This window comes from Toxorhynchites rutilus, chromosome 2, assembly GCF_029784135.1.
Source record: "Toxorhynchites rutilus septentrionalis strain SRP chromosome 2, ASM2978413v1, whole genome shotgun sequence".
In the NCBI taxonomy this organism is placed as follows: domain Eukaryota; kingdom Metazoa; phylum Arthropoda; class Insecta; order Diptera; family Culicidae; genus Toxorhynchites; species Toxorhynchites rutilus.
This window is the reverse complement of record NC_073745.1, coordinates 192,244,925-192,265,251: the sequence shown is the minus strand read 5'-3', so window position 1 is coordinate 192,265,251 and position 20,327 is coordinate 192,244,925. Positions and strand designations below refer to the sequence as shown.

General features: G+C 37.9%; 1 protein-coding gene across 5 annotated transcripts in view; it reads right to left on the bottom strand.

Moving 5' to 3' along the window:
* Positions 1 to 17,177, bottom strand: part of LOC129765168 (coronin-6) — a 35,928-nt gene extending 18,751 nt beyond the window's left edge. Inside the window, exons 1-2 of one of the 5 annotated variants that reach the window (XM_055765084.1) lie at positions 17,022 to 17,177; positions 8,782 to 9,172 (exon numbers count right to left, since the gene is read on the bottom strand). In XM_055765084.1, coding sequence (XP_055621059.1) covers positions 8,782 to 8,979 — 198 coding nt within the window. In that variant the 5' untranslated portion in view covers positions 8,980 to 9,172; positions 17,022 to 17,177. Of the gene's footprint in view, positions 1 to 8,781; positions 9,173 to 15,199; positions 15,568 to 15,881; positions 16,076 to 16,796; positions 16,893 to 17,021 lie in introns of those variants that run through there. The other 4 variants (XM_055765085.1, XM_055765087.1, XM_055765083.1 and 1 more) reach the window with 4 other exon arrangements.
* Between the last annotated feature and the right edge of the window lie 3,150 nt (positions 17,178 to 20,327).

The window sequence follows — 20,327 nt, the reverse complement described above, 5'->3', positions numbered from 1 at the left end:
CCATATTTCAACCTAGACACATGCGCTACACCCTGATGATGCGACCTTCCAAGGGATACGGCGTTTTTGAATTAATCTGTCTATTAATAGTTTTGCGCACGAGCAGCATCTCCGTCATCCCCCGTCATATAGGTGGAATGGCGTGATCTTCATTTTGGGCCATGTTCAAGCCAAGTGTACGGCTTTCGGAAATAAATTTCCACAAACATTCCTTGGGCGAAATATTCACGTTCTTGAAAATCTTCCATGTTTGACCTTATATTTTAAACCACCACGCGGCGTGGAGGCGTATACTCCACACTTTACCGTAATGCACACGTAACAGACGGGTTCTAACGATTTTAATGCAGGATCGTCAGGGAAATGAGAAGGGGGGAATGTCACTTTTTATGGACATGATCTCAGGTCATCCAGCTAGTAAAATCAATCCATATTCCTGAACGAAAAGTTTGAAGTGAATTTTTTAATTTTTAATTTTTCTTATATTAGCACTAGCTGACCCGGCAAACGTTGTTCTGTCATATACATTATTTCTAGTGAACAGTACTCCAGAAAACTTCTGACATGTAGATTTTGTAGCGCATTATCACTTTGTTGTCATTCGAGCAGTATTCACATCGATGTTATGAATTTGAAACATTCCCTTTGTCTCGGATTTGCACTACATCGAACTGCGAACTCAACATTAATATGAGCATTGAATGTTTTGTCCAGCTGAGGCAAAAATGGTACTATTCAACCATTCTCAATGTTAATGTCTGCGTTGCGAATTATCAGTATTTCTTCGTTGATATATATAATATTCGCCTAGGCTTGCGATCGTGTCATTAGTGAAATCTATATGAAAACGTATTGTACATATTTCATCTGCCATGTAAGGCGTTAAAAGTTTCAGTTCATCGCATGGTGGTGATAGTATCAGTCATTCATATTCCGCATTCCGATTGGTTTGAAACTCGATCAAATTTCACGATTCGAACGAAATTAATTTTTGCATTCGTTAGACTCAAATTCAATTGTTCTACACCAAAACTTTATCTATAATATAAAATCATCATCAGACACAATTCTCCAAGATTTTTCCCCACTTGCAGAGAATGTGTTACTTTTTTTTACATAGATCACATATTTCATATGTAGAGCTAATTTTCATTTATAATTTTTGTCGTGTTTATTCTACCCGAAAATCCATTACCATTTTTACTCCACAGAAATAGAACACGGAGCTCAATGTCATCTATGTCGAATTGCGTAGCCAGGTTGCCACATTTGCACAACTCGATCAACAATCAACAATTTTGCCGAAAATCAACAATTTTGCGAAACAGTGTAAAGAAAATGATTGTTTTCGCACACTTCCCATTAGTATTTGTTTTCTTCAAAACAGCGATCCGCGTTGGCGGCACTGTGCTTCGTTTACTAGTTTAGGGGAGCGTCAACGAATAGCTGATTTGTCTGACAGTCGGAATGAACGTTTTCAAAATTTAAATTATGAATGAAAATTAGCTTTTCTATATAAAATTAGCATTCCATTTGAATTAAAAACATTTTTGTTTGCAGGTGGTGAAAAGTCTCATACGAAAATTGTTTATGAAGACAATTTTATATTATAATAAAAAAAAATCAGCAACACTTTTGGAATTGTATAGCCATATGGTTTAATGAAAGTCAGAAATACGTGTTTCATGTACACCCAGGTTTTTTTTACGCGGGGGATACGTACCTCGTAAAAACAACCGCGTAAAAAAACTGCGTTAATTGGAAAATCCGCGTTAATTGGAAAATCCGCGTAAAAAAAACCGCGTTAATTCGAAAATCCGCGTAAAAAAAACCGTGTTAATTGGAAAATCCGCGTTAATTGGAAACTCCCCGTAAAGAAAAAAAGGTCACATAAAAATCCTCTTGAGAATCGTGATGGGGTGCGGCATACGCTCTGAGGGAGCTTGAAAGGGAGAGATATGAACTGAGAGAGAGAAGTGATGTTGCTCAGGTTTACGCGCAAAAATCGGAAAATCCGAGAAAAAAAACCGGAAAATCCTTTCTTGCTCTATGTGGTTCGTGTGTGGCTCGTGTGTGTAAAGTTATTTCGGGTTCGGTTGTTTTTAGTTCCTCGGAGGTTGAATGAAAAGGAAACGTCCCGCGCGCTTATTTCATTCCTAAATGGGATTGATGCTATGCATGAATTTCATTGTGTGTGGCTCTCGACGAGCGGACTTAAATACATGTACATGAATCTTTCTTCCCCCAGCCGTTATGTGGGGTTGGATGAAACTTCGTTGCACACGAAGGTCGTACGGAGGATTTCTGCTTCGCAGTGGTGTGCTCATCAACCCATTCTTGCACAAGCTTTATGCTATCTCGAGATACTTCTTGCACTTGCAGATTCATCAGCTAGCGACCCAGCTTGTATTTCTCCTGGAAATGCTTTCTCTGCAGCGCTAATTGCCTCTGTTCCAACTCTAACTGCTTCTGGTCTAATTCTTTCTGTTCTGTCAGGAATTTGCGTTGCAAAATCTGTCCTCCGACTTGACGTGGTCGTTCCCATCGAAACTGGCATAGGCGGTGGTGAACAACGCGGGCAAATTGAATCTGTGTTCGCTACAGATGCATCGAACCTGGCACATAGGTGCGGCACTAATATCCGTCAATAGCACTAAGTTCCGTCATATGGTCTCAGGAAGCATGAGGGACAGATTTGATATTGCTCAGTTTTTTTTACGCGGTGACCGCGTTAATTGGAAAATCCGCGTAAAAAAACCGCGTTAATTGGAAAATCCGCGTAAAAAAAAACCGCGTTAATTCGAAAATCCGCGTAAAAAAAACCTCGTAAAAAAAACCGCGTAAAAAAAACCGCGTAAAAAAACCTGGGTGTAATTAAATAACATGATGTAAAAAATTTCATTCAAATTTTAAAATTTAAAGACAATTTACCACCATCTGACATATCATGATGTCGATGATGAACTTTTACATCAGAGGGATAGTGAGATATGCGATGACGGTAGGTAGAGTGAGATATCGTGTCATACACCTGATATATACAGTCTCCAACTATTTTGTTGATTCCATTTGAAAGATGAGAAGATTTAGGACAGGATATAGTTGTAAAACATCTAAATTAGTTGATTTAAATAACATTTTAGAAGTGAAAAACATAAAAGTTAGTGATTTATAAAGTGTTATTATTAGTTTTGTCCCAAAAATCCATGAAAATCCATCCATAACCGTTTTACAATATGTTCTTTGACACCCAACTTGTATCTTTGTTTTTATGCCAATATACGAAAAATCGAACAGCAACTTCGATAATTTTTCATGACTTTGGATGGCATATGGTAAGGTTTTGGCATCAAATGATAGCATAGTCTATTAGCTACCAAATGGTTTAAAGCAACTATGTGCGTAAAGTACATAATAACATAACCTAACAAAAAACAAAACCTTACATTTTTTTAAATATGTAAACTTATCTACAACATTACTTTGATAAAATATCACATATTGTGATGTAGAAAAAAAACCATTGGATTGAACCTTCTACAGGAACAAAAATGTAGGTTTTGGCAAATGTTTTAGTTGTTGTTGCTTGTTGCAAATGTTGCTTGAAGAAAGTATTGCGTGCATTATCATTAATTAGGTCAGCGACGCAATTTGTTCCCCTTAATTCTATTTCTCTATTGCATTTTCTGCAAAACTCACGAGTGTTGTATATGCTCTCACATAATTTGTATAGCGCATGACAATTCTAATTTCCGGGATGCACAAAATTGAACAATATTTTCAACTTGAATCTTTGAACTCAGAAAAATTATATGGGCGTGTCAATGATTCGATCGTTATAGCATATCAGGAACATAAACATAAAGAGCTCTCATTATCAAACTTCATCCAAGAAATTCAAACTGATGTGTCAAGCGTGCGTTGCATTGACGGCTGGGCGCGCTTGTTGAGACAAACAGAAAAAAAAACCTGAAAAAAGCGCGAATAAAGTTCTATAACCTAAATCAACACATTATTTCTTAATTTTGGATAGAATAAAAATAGACTTTCGAATATACGGACGGATCTATTTTTGGTAGCAGTTCTTATACTTTTGCAGCCGAATGTGTTCCTTTCACATTATTTTCAATCCTGAGCTGGCGATAAATACTCTCACTGTTGTGTGTGGCGGCTGGCGATTTGACTCATCGCGCGTCAGTCTCGAAGTTGTGTGGGACTTCCTATGCGGGTAGTGAACGCAAATACTACGTTGATTGCCGGAGGACGAGATTAGTGCAAACGCGTTTGTGTTGAATCGTGAAACATACGTTGTTGTATTCAATACGATCAAAAATGCAATTTATGTTTTGTAAGTCAAACGCGTTTATTGGAGAAACGAGATACCGTCGTTGAACATCGTAATTTTCTGCGACAGGCGAGGAGAGTTGTAATTTGAATTCTTTCCATTTCATCTAATTCGTCGGTGTTTTGTCTAAAATGACAAGCTTCCCTGCTGCGGTAACTTACTGGGAACCGACTCTGAATTTCCCGAAAGAAATATCATATGTTCTGGATTCTTCAAAACATTCTGAAGTTCAGACCAATTGATCTACTATTTCAGCCACAACTGGTGAAATGTTCAGCGAGAAAATAATTCTTACCCACGTGCTTTTCTTGCTATGCGTTTATATAATTATGAGATGTTATAGATTCTCCAAATCATACTTTGGAAATGACCACTAGGTCATGAGAGAGCATCTTTTTTTTTTTATCCCTTTTGTTTTGTTTAGGCTCATTAACATTTCAGCTGTAACAGAGCCGAATTTTAATCGTGTACATGTCACATATTTATCATATCTATAATTAGCACATTACACAGTTGCCATTTTTCGGCGTTAGAGTATTCCCTTCTATACCATTGGAAATGGTACATATTTACACAGTAGCCATTTAGGCGTAAGAGTTTTCTATCTGTCCTTCCATTATCCAGTTAAGACTGGACAGCGGAGACAGTCGTTGATACATTGTTGAGTTATTTATAGAACAGCAGCCCGATGTTTCTTGCAGAGCAGAGCAGTTGTATGGATGAATCGATCTTATTTCGACCGTGGATCGATCTCCATCGCTGATGATTGTTGCGTGGACGTAGTTATTCTGTAACAACACAAAGATGGTCAATGAGGGCCCTGAGTTTTGAACTCACGATCGATCGCTTACTAAGCGAACGCGCAACCAATGTGGCTACGGAGACCCCCTGAGAGAGCATCTTGGTCGGGTTAATTATTAAAAGAATAGTGGATGAGATATTTAGCCTCATTCGCCTTATAGACCAGACCGTGTGCCTTCTGATGACCATTCGTTTCGAGTGGAATCAATGGGATACCCGCCTGAGCTGGACCTGTAGCCTGGAGGGATATTCATCTCACACATCTTAACGAAATTAGAAACACCACCTCGATCCCACCGAAAGAACAGTCAATAAAGAATGATTCTCATCCGTCAAAAACAAAAAGACATCTCAGACGAGACGAATCTCGAGAGACCAATTTGACTGCGAAAAAATGACTTCTTTGAAAAAAATCAATATAACTGTCGGAGACGAAATAATCGAAAGATTTAATGTCTCCGTAAACAAACAAAAAAGAACGCCTACTTCAGACGCGACCTTAGTTCCGGCGGTTTGGCGTGCTTTAAAACGTTTATTTAACGATCAAAAATTGTTGATGTACGTCCTTTACTACCCGCTACCAATGATTCTCAGAATACGAAGAGCAAAGCTTATTTTCCAGCAAGACAATGCTCAAAGTAGTACTAAAACGATGACGTGGTTTAGGTCTAAAAAGATTGATTTTATGAACTGGCCTGTATATTCTCTTCATATTCTCAATGGCTTTAAAATGTTTTCAAACAGGCTATTGAAATCACAAGAATCTGTATATAAGCGAGTGACCGCTCGGAAATCCATTCAGTTATGATTGCGCAGCGGTTGATGTACGATCGCTGGAATCTGTGTGTTTCCCCAACCCAGATTTCAAAACCAATAAGGAAAATCAGTATTGCAAAATAGATGCAAGGTACGGGTATTGTGGTACACGCTTGCATTTCTGCAGACTGAAATGGATTTCCTCAACACAGATTTCAAAAGCAATGAGCTTGGGGAAATCGGCATTGCAAAATAAATGCAAGGTGCGAGTACTTTTTACTCGCATGCATTTCTGCAGATATATTTCCTAACACAGATTTCAAAACTAATGAGCTTGGGGAAATCGGCATTGCAAAATAGATGCATGGTGCGGATACTTTTTTAATAGCATGCAGTTTTGCACTCCGGAATGTGTGTGGATTTCAACGCTTTGGCTCGGTTATTCAAGACTGTATGGGAAGATATCCTTTCATGTTTTCAGCTCACGGAGCTTCTTCCGTTCCGTTTGGCAAAAAGTTTCTAACAATTTATTGTGATAACGTCGATTGAACAATGTGCGTTCAACTTACATGTCAAAATCAACACTGAGTGCCTAAAGTTCATCAAATCAAGCAAATTTGCGGTTCGAGAAGTACGTACACTTGGAAGATGCAATAACTTCAGAGGGAAATGTAGAATACATTGATCGTTTAGCAATTCTTCCGCTCACATATTCTGGAAGTCCACGATAAATGAATGAAATGAACAAGGCATCATGCCATACTTCAGACTTGCAGCGAAGAACGTATGCATGAATTGATCTAAATTGGGGTTTGTTCGCAACTGAATTCGGAAATTGTTTCATTCAATCACTAGTTTAATCAATAATTTAATCAATACACCCAAATGATTACTAAGCCAACGGCAGTCCTAGGTCAACCTTGCGGTTATTTCTTAGGTACAACCCATCTATAGTTTTTTTATCATTACCTCAGGAAAAACTGCTCGTGGTCATATCATTATGAAAATGCATTATCCGAAAAAAAACATTTTAAACAATCAGTCTTACAATAAAATAACGTAATTCTTAAGTTGAAACGCATACTTTAAAAGTTCATTTGACATACCATAGAAGAAAAAGCCAGAAAATTATACATCTTCCATGAAACTTGAAATGTATGGGCGGTCTTATCATTATGAAAGACAGTGTATTCGCCTCTATTCACAGTCACGTATAGAGATGTCTAAATTTTTCGTTTATTCGATTATTGATTAATCGTGGGGCTTTTTTAAATATTCGATTCATTCGAATAATTGTCTTTCAGTATTCGATTAATCGAGCGAATATTTATTTCTTGGATTCAAAATGAGCAGACATTTATACTAATAAATATTATGATGTCATCATTCTAAAAGTTACATCAAATAAAATTTTGAAATAAACATGGCGCAGGATAATGGTTTTTGAATAAAATGGTATTTCAGTGTATTGATAAATTTATCATTTCATGTTTTTTTTGCAGACGATTGAAGAAGAGCACATCATAAAAATGTTGCACAATATTTTTATTGCACTAACATACAATTTTTTTCTGTTCAAAATTACCAGTTCTTCGAATGTTGTTGAAATAGCAGATTAGTTTGAAAATTTCTGCTTGGTCCCTATAACTACTAGTTCAAAAGAAGTATATTTATAGAATCATTGACCACCAGGGAGTTATTTTTATGCTTCAACCATAATGGTTTAGCATATTCGATGAATATCGACAAAACACCATGACGGTTAAACAAATTTTAGCACTGCATTTTTTTGAAAAAAATGGTTCCCTTTTTCATTAATCGCGATTACTGTGATAACTATTCGATGTATTCATATTTTGATTTTTCATTATTCAATACCAAATTACTCGATTAAAATTGCAGATATTTGATCATTTGTATTAATCGAACGATTAACCGACGTCTCTAGTCACCTAATTTATATTTCAATTTGATGCAACGTGAAATGTTGCATCATTATCGCTCCATTACACGCTATTTTTACAACACAACTGAGATACATTCCCCTCCTTTTCCAAAAGAAACTATGTCACCCTTCTAATCTCGAGTCGACCGCGAGTAATCGGTTTCCTACTTTATTAACCCTAGGTTTAAGGAAACATGTTGATATATACTAATAAAAGTATAGCTAAGAGTTCGGCTCCTTTAAACCTATGTAACTGAGCCTGTAAAAATAAATGACTTAAATAAAAAAAAACTGAGATACATTTTCCAGCTGTTCAATAGTTAGTATAAAAAAATGTATAATTTTGTTTCATTGTGATAGGTGCGTACAAATATTCTCTATCGATTGATGCAACTATCCCTGCGATCTATCGAGATATGGCAACGTAGAAATCGCAATACTTCCTCTCTCACGTCTCATTGTCCGTAGAACGAACGCTGCATTTTATTCGTGGATTATGTGTATACCAGCGTCTTTCCTATCTTGCATCGAGCTGTGTGTGTTTATGTCTGCAATATCAGCATTAGGAATGAATGATGTCTGCTCGCTAACTGGATTGAGACTGTGAATACAATTGCGGATTGAGAAACGCTAATGTATAGAATATCAAACAATTCTTAGAGAATTTCCGATTTGATTGGTATGCAAATCATCAGAGTTCGAAACGTTCGTAGAGAAAATAGATATTAGCGTTAACTTTATTTCATGAGACCTGTTTTCTGACACTTTACTGAAAGACGTAATTCTACGTCGAAATAATGGAAAGCAGATGACATGCTTTCACTAAGAAAACGTTTCTAAGTATTACTCTCTCAATATAATAATAAAATCAACAAAAATTTCCAAATAATAAACAAACACAAGAGTTGAAACAAGAGAAAAGTAAATATCTTACCTTGTTGTGAGGCAGCACGATGAAGGCACCACCGCCAGCCGACTCCACTATGATGGCGAGGAATTTTGGATTGACCGCACAAAACGTCGAGTCCCAGCTACTTTTGGAGACTCTGATATTGTCGTAGCATTGTTCACGTTTCAGTGCCTGGCCGTAGACGTGCCTGAACTTTGAACTCCTTACTACGCGAAATGACATTTTGTTGTCCTATTTTGTTAACGATAATTTTCCGTAGCGGTTCTCACTCAAAAAAAAAAAAATTTGTTTCACAAATAATCACTGTAGGCTGTTCAATTTGAACAATTGATAATTTTGTAGCGCGCACTTATGTGATTTGGTTTTCTTTTTCTTTGAAGCACAATAAATTTGTTTCGACACTAAGTATTATAACCTGAAAAATTTGAAGAAAAAATCGAGTTATAAAATAAATGCAGTGACACAATTGCAGTTCGTTTACACTAAACACCTATGGTGTTACCCGGTTACAATCAAAACATCATTTTCGAGATAACGAACGAGCAAAATTGAATAACTGAGGAGTAACACGCATGTGAAACAGATTCGGAAAAGTGAATTAACCAACAATGAAATTGCTTTCCGTTATGATTGGTTTCACACATACCGTTTGATGTACGCATCAACCCGCCAATCGAACAATTAGAGGACGATTTATCTTATTTGTGTCTTTCGGTGTGATAGCAGTTCTTCAAAAAAAAAAAGTTGCAATAAATAGTGTTTTATATACACCTATATTGCATTGACCGCAAATGTTATTAAACAGAACTCCGATGATGTCAGTGTCGTCAATTTTAGAATGTATGATTACGACAGCGGTACATAACGTACGCTAAATATCTAATGTAAAGTTGCTTCTTATCTTGGAACGTTGTGTATGGCTTTTTTTAGAAAGAGTATAGAACATTTGTCAGAAAACAAATTCGATACTATTTGTTTCCCATATGAAGACGATGAAAATCCTTATCAGTCTATAATCATATGGCGATAATCGATGTTGTCTGGATTTTGATATTCTTGCTGCCATGCGTTCGTTATATATTCTGTCAAATATATACCGGGAATTTGTAAGTTTAAAATCCTCTCGCTAAACGTTTTTCAAACTTTTTTAAATGTGGTACTACTGTTAATTTTGAGCGTGATCCGTCATTAGTTTATTTACAGCGTCATTAAGAACAAGTTGCACGGCGATTTTTCATATGAATAATTCTATTGGTCAAAGATATTGTGTGAAATTTTGTGTTGCAAATAAAATTTCTTGTGCCAATCCGTTGAAAATGTTGCAGAATACATTCGATGACCACAAAGTCGAAAACACGGGTGTATGAATGGTATAAGCGCCATCGTGTTCATGTGACACCATGCAACGAAAATGCAACTGTTGCTGAAGAAATGAAGCATCATCTTGGTCATTTATGACAAAGTACAGTTTGAAAGACAGGCAACGAATGTAAAAAAAATCTTTTGTTTCTCTAATAGATTCTAATAGATTTTCGGTTAAAAAGTTGTACACAATCACTGCAGCAATTCTGGACGTGTGATTACCTAGGGCATCTCTGATTGTCCTAGGGATCCCTTACAGCGCCATTGGGCCATAGTATTTTGAAGAGTGGTATAGGAAATGTTCTGCTGACTGATGAATGTGGCATAATCCGCATTGGATTCAGTAGCTGCAGCTGGCACCCACTACCATATCGAAAATAATCATCAAGATCCTCAGAACATCACGTTTGGTTTGTCGTTTAACGTCAAGTCAACTCGAATTATTTTGCGTGGGTTTTCTTAATGTACTGAGCGGTGCTTGGAGAGTAGCACACTTCGAATGGCAGACCGTACGTACTAGGAGTTGTGCCTGCAGCGTTTGCCTTCCAAAAAAGCACAAGAAGTGCTGATCCTCTGATTTCATCAAAATTTGAAGAAACATTCCCCAGAGGTCAGCGAGAACTACCGCTCGTAGTTCGCAAAACCGTACCCAGATCGATAAGAGAGAGCACACTTGATCAGGCCCTTTGAGGAGAACTGAATTCAGAGAGAATCGACTAACGTTATCAAACCGCATAAGCAGACCGGATTCGTATCTCCCATTCACGCTTGGTCAATTTCTGTAACAACTCGATCACTCTATGCTCATCGTTGAATAGCAACAGTTTGTCCGGCTTACTGATTCCCAAGCTTTCTAGTGGAATATATTGTTTCATGGCTTCGTGCAGCTGATCGTCCGATTTGGTTTCACACGGACAGAGTTGGACACTGTGATGGTTGATGTGACAGCCACCGTTTGATGTCTTGGTACATCATCCGTAAATCATCCATCCAAGGCGAGTTTTGACTCCTATGGGTTCGTTCGTTTTACCCTCGGGAAATTTCGTCTCGTTTCCCAAGCTTGCATCGTCCAGTCAGATGAGAAGTTGTGAAGTGACTTCTTAATACGATACGGTATTTATTCTGAAATCAATAGAGTATGCGAACGAAATTGCAGACTTCCAACTGCCGCACTGCTAACAATCTCGAATCGTAATTTCGGTAATCCGGTAAATCGGCTTGGGTGGTGTTTGCTCATTCCTCAGTCAGTGGGTGCGTGGGTGAGTTATGATTGCGCAACGGGTGATGTACGATCGCTGGAATCGGTGTGTTTCCGTAACACAAATTTCAAAACCAATGAGCCCAACACCGATTTCAAAGTCATTGGGCCTGGGGATCGGTATTCATCGGTATTGCAAATATATGCAAGATGCGGGTACTTTTGTACTCGCTTGCGTTTTTGCATTCCAGAATGTATGCATACTCCAAAAGCGGTATGTACACAACACTTTGATTCGGTTATTCAAGACTGCGTTGGGAGATATCCCTTCATGTCTTCAGCTCACTGAACTTCTATGTATACCTTTTGGCGAAATGTTGATAACAATTTGCTACGATAACGTCGATTGAATAATATGTGTTGAACTTACATGTCAAAATCAAAAGAGTGCCTGAAGTTCATCAAATCAGGGATATTTGAGGTTCGAGAAGTACGTACACTTGAGAGATGCAAAATTTATTATTTTCCTATTATTTACATTTGAAATTGCTCTACTGAAATTGAATTTTAAGACTGAAATTTTAAGTTGCATTAAAAGGATCTTTGTAATAATAACGCAATAACAACGTAGAATAAACTTTTCGCAGCTTGAAGCATGCCACGTTGCCTGCTGAATAGAAGCGGTCGAACGACAAAAGAAACTTTCAGATAGATGGCCATACAACATTAGTAGTTGTGTCGTTGCCCCCACAAGAAACGTATGCAACCTGATAAAGGGCCCTATTCCAGGAAACGAGACGAGCAATTCGTCTCGCCTCGTCTTGGCTTCAGTCACTGTCGAGACGAGCAAAAGATCCCATTCCAGTACACGAGTTTCATTGAAATGTTTTATTTGGTAGACTGGATAGACTTCAGTCAGTTTTTCTCGGTATGATCAGTGTTGTCAGATGAGATGTCTTCTTTTGTTTTGAGAAAAGCCAGCCGTATGGCACCCTCCATGTTTTTGATGCCAACATCTCACACGTCACCTGTTCCTCAGAAACGCCGATGTCAACGTTTAATGATGTTTCCTTCGTTGTGTCCCCGTTTCATATCTCTCCTATCCGATCGATAAACTTTTACTTAGTCGCGGCAATACATACACACACTCTTTACAGATGCACGGGCCGAAGGTTGTGCAGTCCACTGATTATTCAACAAGAGCCAAAGGTTGTACCGCTCATGACAACTCTACACGAGCTGATGATTGCGCCACCATTCTATCCTGGATTCTTCGAGTCGAGAAAGACGCACCACGCTAGATATGGGATACAGACTAGGGGGGCGTTGCTGATTAATGGTCAGCTGCATCCCAATAGGAAGTATCCCGTGTCGGGCACACGTACAGAGCATCGAAGACTGCGACATACCAATTATGAGAACACTTGTAATACTAACCTCGAGTCAACCGCGAGTAATCGGTTACATATTACTAACATAGTCTAAGCAAACATTGTCAAAATATTGAACTCCCGGCCCCGTTAGGCTGACGCCATATGAGCCTTAATAAAATATATATTTTGGATAAAAAAAAAAAATCTCACACGTCAGAAGTATTTGTTTTCTTCAAAACAGCGATCCGCGTTGACGGCAGTGAGCTTCGTTTACTAGTTTAGGGGAGCGTCAAAGAACAGCTGATTTTCAGTCGGAGTGAACGTTTTCAAAATTAAAATTATGAATGAAAATTAGCTTTCCCATATCAAATTAGTATTCTGTTTAAATGAAAAACATTTTTGTTTGCAGGTGGGGAAAAAGTCTCATACGAAAAATGTTTATGAAAACAACTTTATATTATAAAGAAAAAAAATCAGCAACAATGTTGGAATTGTATGGCCATATGGTTGAATGTAAGTCAGAAATACGTGTTTCTAATAATTAAATAACATAATGTGAAAATTTTCATTCAAATTTTAAAATTTGAAAACGGGCTTCGTGTCTTCTAATCTGGTAGAGATTACACTAACGATTTTGGGACCCAAATTATGACTCAAACTTGAAGTCACCACCAGACGTCGACGTTATCGCGAATTACCAATTTACCACCATCTGACACCATCATCGTGATGTCGATGATGAACTTTTACAGCAGAGGGATAGTGAGATAGGCGGTGACGGTAGGTAGAGTGAGATAGCGATAATCGTGTCATACACCTGAGAAAAGCATCAAACAGTTTTAAAATTGATCAATCGATACTCTTTTCTCAGTGCCAAAATTTAAAAAAAAACATAACAAAAAGGAATAAGTTTCATATATCTTTTGGTTTCATTGATATTTCTCCTCGAGCATATGGTTTCATCACTCAGACGATTTGTTATTATGGATTTATTGGGGCAATGTTTGTTCACCTAATCAACGATTTATCAAAAGTTTTAGCTCTATATATATGCATTTCCAATAAAGTAGTTGTTTTGAATTACTCATTTTAGTTCAATACGTGAAGACCCTTTTAGTGCTTTGTTAATATATTCAAAACAGTCATCTAGCATCCCTGGATATGAGTTTAATGTTTACATTTGGTTGCGTTGTTTGGAAGAGGCCCATTTGAAAATTTGTAAAATCTTGCAATTACTGAATTGAATTTGATGGGTGCAGTTGAAAACATACATTGCTTATGCAATACTAGTTTATGCGTGAAACATTTTTTGAAGATAAAGGCGGAGCAGAAGAATACCGATGCTTTCAATCAACAAGGTGAACAAACACACCAAACAAGACGAATCGACTGATTCATCGGCGAGCGCGGCCAAACGGTCGTCGAGCCAGACGAGCTACTCGTCTGTTTTTAGTCGAGCTCGGCTTCTGGAATATGAAAACAAACGAGACGAGCGCTCGTCTGCTCGTCTCGTTTTCTGGAATGGGGCCCAAAGAACATAGTTGATCTCTGTGTTATAACTACGATGTTATCATATTGACTGAAACCGAACTTAACGACAGTATCAACTCCCTGCAGCTTTTTGGAGCTGAGTTCAACGCTTTTCGCTGGGTAGTCCTCCCAACAGTGCCAAGTCCAGTTGGTAGAGCCATCATCGCAGTAGCTAGTCGCTTCACTGCTAAAGCGGTTCAAACGAGGCTCTTTGGAACAGATTTGTGCGTGGGAAAAGGATATCACTTTGCGCAGAATACATTCCTCCCGACCGCAATCATGACGTGGGGGTTTATTATTTCCATTTGGCCTCAGTGTGAGAGCTGTGTGATCGTGCGTCCTCTGATGACACAGTTTTGGTTTGTGGCCATAACAATCAGCTTTATATTGTGTGGGTATCGCATGCTGATTATGTTTTTGATCCGAGTTTCTTAGTAGCTTCAATTGATGTGCCCTTGGACAGGACATTAATGACATGCCGACACGGTCCGTAACGAATACTCCACTCCTCCGTTGTCTCCTGGTTCAAGCACCCCTTTCCTTTGCGTCCTACAGCGCGACAAATACTTCTGCCAATGCGAATTGTGCATTCAACGGACTGTTGAAACTAAACATAACCTTCAACTTGCTAGCAATGCATACGGCAGCCTTAACACTACTCTCTACAAATCATACGTGTTTCGTGGCCAGACAAACTTGCATAGGAATTCAAGAGGTTTCTGGAGTTTTGTCAATTCCAAGCGGACAATGACAGATATCTCATCTTACATGTAATGTGTGTCCTGAAAAAATGTGATTTGTTTTACAAACACTTTGATTCAATGTTTGTCGCTGAACGAAATGAGCTGTGGTAGATTGTGTTTGCATGGTTCCAGTACTAGGCTCCCAAGGAAGGTTTTTTGATGTTCTAGAGGAGAAGGGTTGGTGTGATTGTAGTCAGGTACCTGATGATGAATCACAATATAAATTTTATCAATACCTTAGATTGTTCGGTCGTTTCTTGGAAACTCGGAAATAGAACAATAATTACTGCCAATTATATTATTGCACTCATTCATTTCTTCGGTGTATTCTCTTTCACATCACATGCGGTCACCTACGATTTCAGTAAGTTCGAATAAAAATTTAGGATTGCGCTCCTCGAAGGTACTATTTCAGATGGCTGATTTTTTTGATTCTATGGGGTAGAATGTTTTCGCAATCAATTATCACTGTCTATGCCGGCCGTAACAGCTAGGAATAGCAAAAAGGAAATTTCACCGTGGCACTGGAAACCATATATGGACGATTGTAAACTGTTATATTCTAAATTTGCTTTTCACGGTAAGAGGTTTAGTAGAACGCATAAATTTTGATTTTTTTCATTCTATTTTAACTCTCCACTATTATATTCAGGCACACATTTGACCTACTTCGCGCTCATCGTTCGGGAAATATTCAAGTGTTGGTGCACATCCAAAATTTGCTATCATTTTAACTTTCGTTTAAAATATTGAACAACATTGCTGACACTTCAATTCAGCATTCCGGTTACGCGCAATTTTAATAGCGATTTAAGTTCACAGCAAAACGATTAAAGTGTATGTGCAAATATGAGAGACTGCACCTATTATATCATTTGTGCAAACGAAGCCCGGTATACCGGCTTTCTATTGACTCACGTTTTGCGAACTTGTATTGATCTGAACACGAAACGGGCGAATTTTGCGCACTATTTCTCCTACTATCAGGTCCTCGATGGCCTAACTAAAATTTAGTTCACACTACTAATAAACACGTCATTTTCGAACGGCCGAGATTTTACTACTCATAGTGGGACCTTCGTCAGGCCTTTTTTTCAATGTGCCGATTTACACCGCCACCGTAAAACATCACACACTGTTCCTAATATACACGTTCAACTTGCCTTTTTCTTCGTCCGTTTATTACTGTATCGTTTCCAAGCTCAGCGCACTTGCGGAGCTCGGATGCGACGATTTTCGTTAAACACTTTTTGAATGACTATTTGGGCATAAACTTCATTGTACGGCTAACAAAAATTAATCAAATGACAAGAAAACCTAAATGTTTCAATGATGAAGATATGTTCATAGCGTCTGGTAAAGAGATAGGCCCATATAAGTTTCACAGGACCACTTCTTAGTAAATTGGTAAATTATGTGATAAGAACATTAATTCCTCCGTAGTATTATTCATAATTAAACGTAGCGTAGCGTAATAGCAACTATGATGGACATAACAATTCGAATAGTGATCTTCAATGTTTACATTGTGTTCAAAAATTTAGCAAATTAACATACAAACATGGATTTTAGTTAGAAAACGACATAATAAAAATATACATATCGTCATTGTGCACGATAACAACAAAAGCCAAGCACGGAACTATTTAAGAAGTTAGAAAAATGCACAATACGGATGGTTTGTTTATATGTTCACTTTGTTTCGCAGTCATCGGAGATATGGTGAAACACACTGCATTCTAGGTGTGTCAAATTCATTCAATAATGTGTCAGGCCTCTGCACTTATTTTCAATACCCCTTTCTTTTCTTCAAAATATCTCACTCGAACACACCGTGCCGTGTTTAGTTCCGTCGTTCTAACACGTTCGTCGGTATCTCGGACATCATGGGAATAATACAATGTACGTCGCTGCCGCCGCCGCCGAGGAAAAGAGAAACATCAGAAAATTCCTTCACGTATAGACGCACCAGCAGGTTCATTATCTCCTAAACTTCACGATTACTCATTGGGCTTAACTTAGGGCTAAAACTTAGTCACTAAACACACTGATACCTACAATCAAAATATAACAATCAACAAATTTTAGGACTATGATCTGTAACAAAAAACTCAAACTGGATATATTTAATTTTTAATGTATCACGATCAATCCAAAAAAGGCAATGATCAAAATGGGCTTGCCCGATGTGGCAAAAGCAAATCTCGACTTGACGGATAAAACTTTGAAAATTGTGTTTTCATTCTCACCACAGGATCGGCGCTGTCTCATAAACTGTCAGCTGCACACGTACCCGGCACTGAAAACCAACACTTATTATCTTACAACCAGATGGAGACACTTTCTGACGCAAAATTGAATTATTCACGTTAAGGTGGCCGTACACTGTTTGCCCGGAGGTCAAATATTTGATATTTTTTGACAGATAAGGTTTGATTTGATATTTGTACAAACACTATTTTGTTTGCCACTCTTCAATTTCCAACAGTAGTAAACAATATCAAACACCGAACAAGGAAAAAATCAACTGAAATATTCAAGGTAACCTAACCATATACCGACAGGTTCGAAGAACAGACTGAAAAAATATTTTAGGCATCCAATAATTTAATATTTGCTTGTCGTGTTTTGTGTAGAATATATTTGATCAGTACACGTTGGACAAAATTTATCTGTCAAAAAGAGTCAAATATTTGGCTTCGGTCAAACAGTGTATGAGCACCCTTATATTTACAACCAGATGACGCAGCGAGTAAATAATGATGTTTGTTTTTTTAGTTTGAAATTCGTCTGAGTGGCATTGGCGATCTAACGTACAAATCTACACCTAGGCGGCGCTGCGGTGAAAGTGATGATGGTTTTAAATTTTGCCATGTGAGCTTATGGAAGGTTTGTACTTCTTTCCATAAATTACAATGTTATAATCATAAAAGATTATTTGATTGCGATTAGCTTGTAAGAAATTTAATTCTGCGCAATTTTATATATAACATGTTATTTATTTACCTCTTTCAGTAGTGAAAACTATAAAAATGTTGACAATGGTTGAATTAAAGAAGGAAATTCGAGAGCACAATCAAACACAAGTAGAAAAATGTACGATTCCTGCATGTGAGAACTACCTTGGAAAACCCGGAAGTAAAATATACGTGATTTGTTTTTAAGTTTTAGGTTACATTAGCATCATTTTCTTAGTTCAAAAACAAAATCCAGATGTCTCACCGATCGTTTACGTTTTGCGTTAGATCGCCAATTGACGAATTTACGCAAAGCTGAAACAGCTCATGCGACATCTACATTAGAGCTCAGAACCACAAAAGTGAGGGTGTTTGTCTATGTTACGCACTAAAAAGCAAGATTCGGAGGTGATTATTCATTTTATTTCAATTTAGATTCATTTCAGCTAGAGGTGTGCAAATCAGCTCATCATGATGAACAGCTCTGATCATATCAGCTCATCTAAATGAGCTGTTCTTTATGAACAGCTCTTCAGCTCAGTTGTCAGTGCCGACTTTCAATTTGGGTCCCAAACTCGATAGCCACGAAGCCAGTTTGAAAATGTTAAAATTCAAATGAAATTTTTCACACCATATTATTAATTACTTGAAACACGTATTCCAGACTATTATTTACAAAAGACTCGGCGAGTACAACATTTCCGACATTTTTACTGAGGCTTTACATTACAATAGAAAGTTTTCTTCAAAAAAAAAAATCTTATGAGATTTTTGCACCGCCTGCAAACAAAGTGTTTTTCATTGAAATAGAATACTCATTTGATACACAGAAGTTAATTTTCATTAATAATTTGAATTTTAAAAACGTGTTCATTCTGCCTGAGAGCCAATTATTATTTTTGGCGCCCCCTAAACTGGTAAACAAAGCTCAATGCCGTCAACGCGAATATAACAGTTGAAAAGACGAGGGACAAATGAAACTAAACTGATGTCTTAACACGAAGAGCGAGAGACGGTCAGTTCATTTGAATCTTACAGCTCACACACTCTCTTCAATTCTACAGCTCTTTTCTCTCCTTCATCATCATCAAAGTGAGCTGAAGAGCTGTTTGATTTTTTTTGCGAGCTGTTCCGCGTCAACTCACTTCAAAGAGTCGATTCTTCGGAACAGCTCATGAGCGGATGGCACATCTCTAATTTCAGCCATTGAATGTCGTCAGTATATGGTAAGAAAGCTGGAGTTTTGTATATTTACGATGGTTTCAACACACGATTTGATCAAAGTCATAGATAATCTTCGAAAATTTTAAGTTTGATAATGCATACCGGTTATTGATACTAAGGGCGATTACACATTATACGGTTTCTGTCGGACCGGTTTCAAGAAGCGCCGCTGGGTTTGGACGGAAAACCGGACAACAATGTGAAAGAGATCTCGCACGACACAAAACCGTACATCTCTCACAAACACATACATGCATTTATTTATATGTGGATTTGGCAGGTAAACATTGCTTCAAATATTCCGGTTACATGCAGCTGACTGCAGACGGAAAATCTTGAACCCACAGCTGCTGCGGCAACCACGAGCGTTCTCATATGTATGTTCCTTGGAGAGCACATAAGGCCGAATGTTGGAGTGTAGCACACCATGAGCATGATCAAAGTGAGACCAGGCCTCAAGGACATTACGCACACCCTGCATCATAACGGCGTTCTTACCGTACCTATCGTGAATACTTCCGTCCCACTTCAGAATACGTTTACAAAAACTAACTTTAGTCCAGTTGCGGTTTACTTTCCAAGCATACACGAATAGCAAGATTTATTTCACACGCTCTGTTGCCACATATTTTTTCAACAGTCTCAGAAACACGGTTAGATAAAAGTGCAATTTGATGAACCAATAATAATAACATTCCGTAACAAGCTAGAGGCACAATTTATTTATATGTATAATGTGTTCACTTCCTGTGATTATTTAGAAATTTACTTACAAGAGAATGTATGCACATCCATTCATTATAGTGTTTTTTTATTTCATTATTACAGTAAAAAAATTTACGATTAAAATAACATAATTCGTTCAAACACTATTCCATTGCCGCTTCCGCTGATCCTCGTCCAAGAACGCGCTCAACACGTAATCCTGGGACAGGGGCAGTTGTTCGAGCCCAATTCGCATCACAGCTATCAATACGCGGATCCGGGGCAAAGAATGACCGAATCAGATGAGCTGGAATTTCGTTCTGACAGAACCGATGCTTTGGCGTCGGGCATGAGAACAGTTTTGATCACAGAGCACATATCGGACAGTTTGAGCTTGAGTGCCTCGGTCTCGTCGTCGATCGCGTCCCGGGTCAGGTCAAACTGGAATACCCAAAGAATATTAGACGAGAGAATTATT